Genomic DNA, 6,552 nt, shown 5'->3' on the forward strand with positions numbered 1-6,552 from the left:
TTTTCTTATATAAATCCCTTAGCAAAATTACAAGGGGATGCTACATTGCATACCAATCTTACAAAGCTTTTCATAAAAATACTTCTTTCCATTTGTATTCATAAGCATTTTAATACCCAGACATGAGAGAGGCTAGGTCAGGGACAAAGCCACGTGGCAGAGATTACACCCTCCAAATACAAAGGCTTTGGTACTGGGCCCAGCTTGTCTATTGCAGATTACTCTATACAGTGATTATAGCACAAGGCTAGGTACATGGTACACTCAGTAAGCCATAGCTATCGTTATCTGTTCACTATCTCATGTGATATTCACAACATAATGAAATTCACACAGTCATGCACCACATAACAATATTTCAGTCAGTGATGAATCAAGTTTAAGAAACGGGTTCCATAAGATTATATCACCTAGCAACAGTGTAGACATGTTAGTTTGCATGAGCACAGTCAGATGTTCACATAACAACAAAATCACCTAATTACATGTTTCTCAGATACATCCCATCATTAGGTGATGCATACCTGTATTTATAAATGAAGATGTTGGGACCCAGAGGTCACAGAACTTGTTTTTGAGATGAGCAATGCCAGATCCTAAAGCCCATGCTTACCCCACCATACTATGCTGTCCCTCCATCCACAGGGTTCTGATGTCCTCGTGGTTTTGAACTGTCTCTCATCATCCTGCATCCTCAGAGCTCTTCTCATCAGCTCTGATACTCCAGTTTCCACATTATTGTTCTTCCACTGCAATCATGAAAATACTCTTTAAAATTATTCACTAGACCCTTGTGTCAAATAATGTACAGCAAATGCTTGAAAATAAGCTAATGGATGCTAATTACACTTAAAGGTTTTCTATTTGATGTAATAATTCCAAAACCACAAATCCAGCATTTGTCAGAAGGTAGTAAAGACTTGGCTCATGCCTGCGGGCAAAGAATATTATAAAGTGATATTAAAAGAGCAATTCATTTTTGGTCCTGTTTATGTGAAAGCATAATATATATTAAATCATTTGGCTAAAAAAAAAAAAACTCAAAGAACATTTTCATCTGTGTATTTCTCTAGCGTTATCCACTAACTATTCATTGCACAGTAAAAAAAAAAAAAAAAAAAAAAAGTACTATTTTTAACAACATTGCCGTAAAGCAATTAAAAGAATTAAAAGAGATATGTATCATCTATGGTATGCAATAATTATATGTTTAATAAAACTTTGGTTACTTTTAAGAACATAACTTTGCACAGTGAATCACAGGTTAAAAAACCATTAAATCTGTAAATTTGGGGAGTTTGAATGTTTGTATTACTACTGAATATGTACCAGGCTTTGTAGTAAGGCCAATATTATTCTTTCACTGATTCATCCCACAATGCTAAAGGTAAATACTATTATCACCACTGTGAAAGTGAGAAAACATACGGTTGACAAGAGATTCATATAAATATAAGATATTGATATATTTTGTAAAACTTTATATTTTTTATGACTTCTTTATACAATTGACAGAATCTATAAGCCAGACTTTTCCAGAAGCCTAATGCTTGGAGTTATCCCATTTTTCTACTTCATGCACAGTAACAAAGAGGATTGCCCTGTTTTCTCTGTAAAACAAGGGAAGACTTCATCTGCTTAAATTGGTATAGGAAGAAAAATGGAGGATAATTCTGACTGTTCAAGATGGCCACTATAGAGAAAAGGAAAAAGAGTGTACTCTGAAATCCTGGAAAGTTGTCCCAGCCATATTGGGTATCTAGTTGTAGTTAAAGAATATGAGTTACAGGGGTAGGATTTTGAGATGTTTCTTAAGGCAGTCCTTAAAATCCTCTGTTATCCCGGGAGAACTTAATAAACGAGATGGAATAATCTGAGTGAGCAATGCTAGAAACGGAAAGATTTTATTTTTGTCTGGAATATGAGTAAGATTCTGGAAGAGGAGACCCCCTGGAGCAGCATAGACTGGATGAACATTACATTGCATCTCATGTCCTTTGGGCTAATTTTTAACCTGATAAGTGAATCAGTGCCCAAGGCAGCTAACAGATTGATCTGGAGCTGAATTTCATTGATAACTTAACGGGTTCATAAATGGTAGTCTGTGCTGTGTGAAGGTACAGAAACCTACATCCACACTCACTGAGGAGGCCCCCAGTTGACTCGGAGGGCGGGCTTCCCTTTCAGGTTGTCTTCTCTGCTTCTATTTTGCATGTATTGCGAAAGTTCCTTTCTATCTTGTAAAAGGCAGGCTTGCAGCAACATATGAAACTCCCTTTTCTAAATGTGTACCCAGAAGTTTCCCTGGCAACCATGTCAGATTTCCATTCAGCCCTCCCCTCCTGTCATGAAGGGTAACTGATGCCTTTATAGCACTGCACTTGTAACATCTCCTTGCCCTTACAGGCTCCCTAGTACTGCCTGCAACTTCCTGGATATTAGAAAACAGATCCCCTTTTTAAAAATAGTCACATGAAAAAGAACAAGACACAAACTGCATATGCATTATAATTACAGGTCAGAGTCTTATATATAGAAAACAAAAAGAACATCCAAATGTTAACTGTAATTATCTCCCTGGTGGGAGTTTAGATTTTTCTTTCGTTTTTTTGTTTGTTTGTTAGTTTCATACATTTTGGTGAATAAATATTTATGTTCATAATTAAAAAATTAAGCAATTTTAAGTAAAAAAAAAGATCCTCATAGAGGATTTTTTTATATGTACAAGGAAATATTGTTGCACCACATTTAAGTAGCACAAGGGAATTGTAGAAATTCATCTGTCTTTCCTCATTTGCCTTCAACACAGAAAGAGGATGTTAAAGTTCCAATGTTACTCAGTAAATTCAAGGACAGTTAAAAAGTGAAGAGTATTTAAATTTGTTCCTAGGGAGTAATTTACAGTTTCACTAAATTTGGAGCAGGCAATTTTAAGTGGAATCAGTAAATTCTAAGATTGTTAGAAAAATAGCGTGTCATTAAATTCAATTATATTAGTAGAACCTTTAGCTTTTCAGATTAACATTTGGAATAAAAGATTTTAACGTTAACCTATCTACTCCGGGGAACAAGATATTAGCAGCTACATTTTTTTAAATTAAAAGTAATATTCGAAAGAGATGCATTTAAACACATCTGCCATATTTTCATTTTTCCTCTCTATTTTCAGGTGGTATATGATGAAGTCACAGAGCTCCAAGGACATGTCTTAATGCTTATTGTGAAGAGCAAAACTGTATTTGTAGGAGCAATTAACATCCAACTCTGCAGTGTCCCACTCAATGAAGAAAAATGGTATCCCCTAGGAAACAGTATAATCTGACCATTGCTATGAAAATATGCATTATTCATTAACTACTTATAATTTTTCCACTTATAGGTCTCTCTGTCACATAAGCAGGACATCTTTAATGTCAAATATAGCATAGGGTATTAAGGACATTAGAAAAAAAGAAAAAAGAAACCACAATCAGTCTTTTCAAGTTGTTTTTTCTCCATTTGTACTTTCCTTGTTTTCTTAGAATCTTCTCTCCTTAAATGGAGTGCTCATTGTGAAATATAATAAAAAGAATTAATTTTAATATATAGTTTAAATCAAACATATTTTCATATTTTGTTTTGTTTGCCCAGGGTTAAAGTAATACTTGTGTTTTCCAAGAAATACTATCAAATCAATAAATCTTATCAATTAATTCAAGAGTTATGTTTACGAGATTTTTTTACATTAAATTAAATATATGTACATATCCACTGTCAATCATTTTCATTGAGAGAATTGGTAAGCTCTAGCAAAGTTATATATTCTTTTGGAAAACCATAATATAAATGCCTAAATTCTTAAATACAATTGTTGAAGAAACTCCTTTGTACAGCAGTTCTTACTCTCTTCAATACCAATAATACATTGTCATTGGATTTCTCCCACTCAGAAGAGTAATCACATTTTCAACTTCATTATACCCAAATCCAAGATCTCCAACTTTGAAACTCTCCAATCTAATCAAAACCTTTTATCTTTACACATGAAGCAGTTTCCTTATTTCTGAACCTACCTTCCTAGTCACCATGACCTGAGTAAATAATCCTACAGAGTTCCACCTGCAAAGTAGGTTATGACCAAAGGCATTGTGCCATTTCCTCAAGAGAATCAAGTGGGATATATGTTTTAAGTCCCTGTCATTCAAATATTGAAAAAAAAATTAAAATCTTTGCTTATTTAAGGTTTTGCTGTGTATAGATAAAAAAGAAATTTAAACTAGTTTGTTTAGTCATCTGCCTAACCATATATACACAAAAATATCTTTTCATTGAAAAATATTTCAGTGTCTGACACAGGCCAATGTGATGCAAGTCCACAAAGCCCTTAATGCTTCTGGAAAATTGTTCTCTGTGTTCCTACGTCATTCACTCTCCCTTTCTGCTAGACAGTAATTATACACCCTCCACTCACCTGAAACCTCAGCACCTCCTCCCTTAATCCTCACTCTCAGCTGATGACTTTGTTTCCTACTTCACTTAGAAATTAGGATCAAAGAAACCTCCCCAGACTTCTGTTATTACTGCATCTACTCACATGAGCATAATCCATGTTCCACCTCCCTACTAAATACCATAGAACTAACTACCCATGCTCTTACCCCAAACTAGTAGCTCAACTTGTCCATTTGACCCCATCTCCTCTGACTCACTCAAAAATACTACTATTGGAATTCCCTTCTACTAAATCATTGTTTCTTTACTCTCTATTAGATACAGCCTAAAACCATGATGTTATTTCTCCTAGAATACTTCTCATTTCCCCACTTCCTCTAAATGTTGATCCATTGTTCTGCTCTTTTGTGTAGCAAAATTTATCAAAATGGTTTCCTCTACAGTCTCCAGTTTCCCTCCTCCAATTTTTTCTCAAACTCACTACAAGCTGATGTTTGTCCCAATACTTCAACAGAACCACTTCTGTCAAAGTCACTGTAAACCTCCATGTAGCTAAACCCAAAGGCCAATTTCAATCCTAATCTGATTTTAGCTATCAATGATATTTACCACAATCAATAACTTTATCTTCCTCAATATATCTTTTCCATTTGTTTTTTTTTTTTTTTTTTTTTTTTTTTTGGACACCGATACACTCCTGTGCTTTCCCCTTCATAGTCTTCTGTGAAAGAGGCCCTCTTCTCCAACATTGGGTGTCCCAGGACTCATTTGTTGGTCCTCTTCTCCATCGAGTTTTACCCCTTAGTGGTCTCACCTGTTCTCAAGGTTTTAAATATCCATATGCCAGTGGGTTCCCCGTTGTGTAACTCCAGCACAGAATCCCTCCTAAATTCCAGATTGACTACCCAGTTACCTATGTAATATCCCATATTCAGTATTTCCAAAACTATACTCCTGACCTTTCTCTCCAAACCTGTTTTATCCATAGCCTTTTCCTTCTTAGCTGTTAGCGAATCCATCCTTGCTATCAAAAATAAATAAATAAATAAATAAATAACTCAAACCCATCCCTAATCTATCTCTCTCTCTCTCTCTCTCTCTCTCTCTCTCTCTCTCTCTGTGTGTGTGTGTGTGTGTGTGTGTGTGTGTCTATATAAATATAGGTATGTTTGCATATACTTATGCATATACACTCAGATCCATCAGGAACTCCCATTGGTTTTATTTTCTACTTTCCCTAACCCAACAACCACTCATCACTTTCTTCCTGCTGCCTCTGGTTCAAGTTACGGCTACCATTCTTGTCCTGGATTACTACAATTTCCTTCTAAACAGTTTCTATGCTTACTCTGCCCCCATTAGAGTCTATTCTCAACATAGTAACCAGAATGATCATGCCATTTTTCTGCTCAAAACTCTGCAGGGGCTTCTAATCTCAGAGTAAAAGCCAAGCCTTTAAAATAACCTAAAAGCCCTATGTGATCTGACCTCCCATCAGCAATCCCTCTGATTGTGACTCTTATTATATCTTTCTGTGCTCACAACACTCAGGCAAACTGGCCTTCTTTCTGTCCCCTGAGCACTCCAGGCATGCCTCATCCTTGAGGTCTTTGATCAACCAGGAACTTCTTCCCAAAATGTACTTTTGTCCCATATATCCACTTGCCTAGCTCCCATACCTCTTTCCATTGCACTCAAGTGTCTCCAACATCAGACCATTCTCTATGATGCTGCCATCTGACCTGTCTCTGGATACACACAAGATCCTTCCTACTCAGTTTTATTTTTTTGGTTTGTTTGTTTATGCACTTGTCACCCTTGAGCATTCTATGTATTTACTTCTCTGGTTTGCTTTTCATTTACATTTTGTCTTCCTTCACTAGATAATAACTCCTAAGACTACAGAGGATTTGTTCCCTGATGGTATAGCTTCAGATACAGGAAACAGGAGTCCTTGCCCTGATGTCTCTGTGTGGATAATCCTGCCTCTTCCAGTTTTGACTCTTTGTCACATGCAGAGCTCTCACTCTAAACCATGGTCAAGAGATGAGGATTCCAGAATTCATGGTCCCAACAGCCATTGCAGTCTTTCTCTCTGGGTCCACTCACCTGAAATCAGAC

At 36.1% G+C, this 6,552-nt stretch overlaps 1 protein-coding gene across 2 annotated transcripts in view; it reads left to right on the forward strand.

Annotated features, from left to right (window-relative positions):
- Positions 1 to 3,322, forward strand: part of Pik3c2g (phosphatidylinositol-4-phosphate 3-kinase catalytic subunit type 2 gamma) — a 330,538-nt gene extending 327,216 nt beyond the window's left edge. For both annotated transcript variants that reach the window (XM_076852711.1, XM_076852712.1), the window contains one exon: positions 3,170 to 3,322. In XM_076852711.1, coding sequence (XP_076708826.1) covers positions 3,170 to 3,322 — 153 coding nt within the window. The remainder of the gene's footprint in view (positions 1 to 3,169) is intronic.
- The last annotated feature ends 3,230 nt before the right edge of the window (positions 3,323 to 6,552 follow it).

Source organism: Callospermophilus lateralis, chromosome 4, assembly GCF_048772815.1.
Source record: "Callospermophilus lateralis isolate mCalLat2 chromosome 4, mCalLat2.hap1, whole genome shotgun sequence".
Taxonomy (NCBI): domain Eukaryota; kingdom Metazoa; phylum Chordata; class Mammalia; order Rodentia; family Sciuridae; genus Callospermophilus; species Callospermophilus lateralis.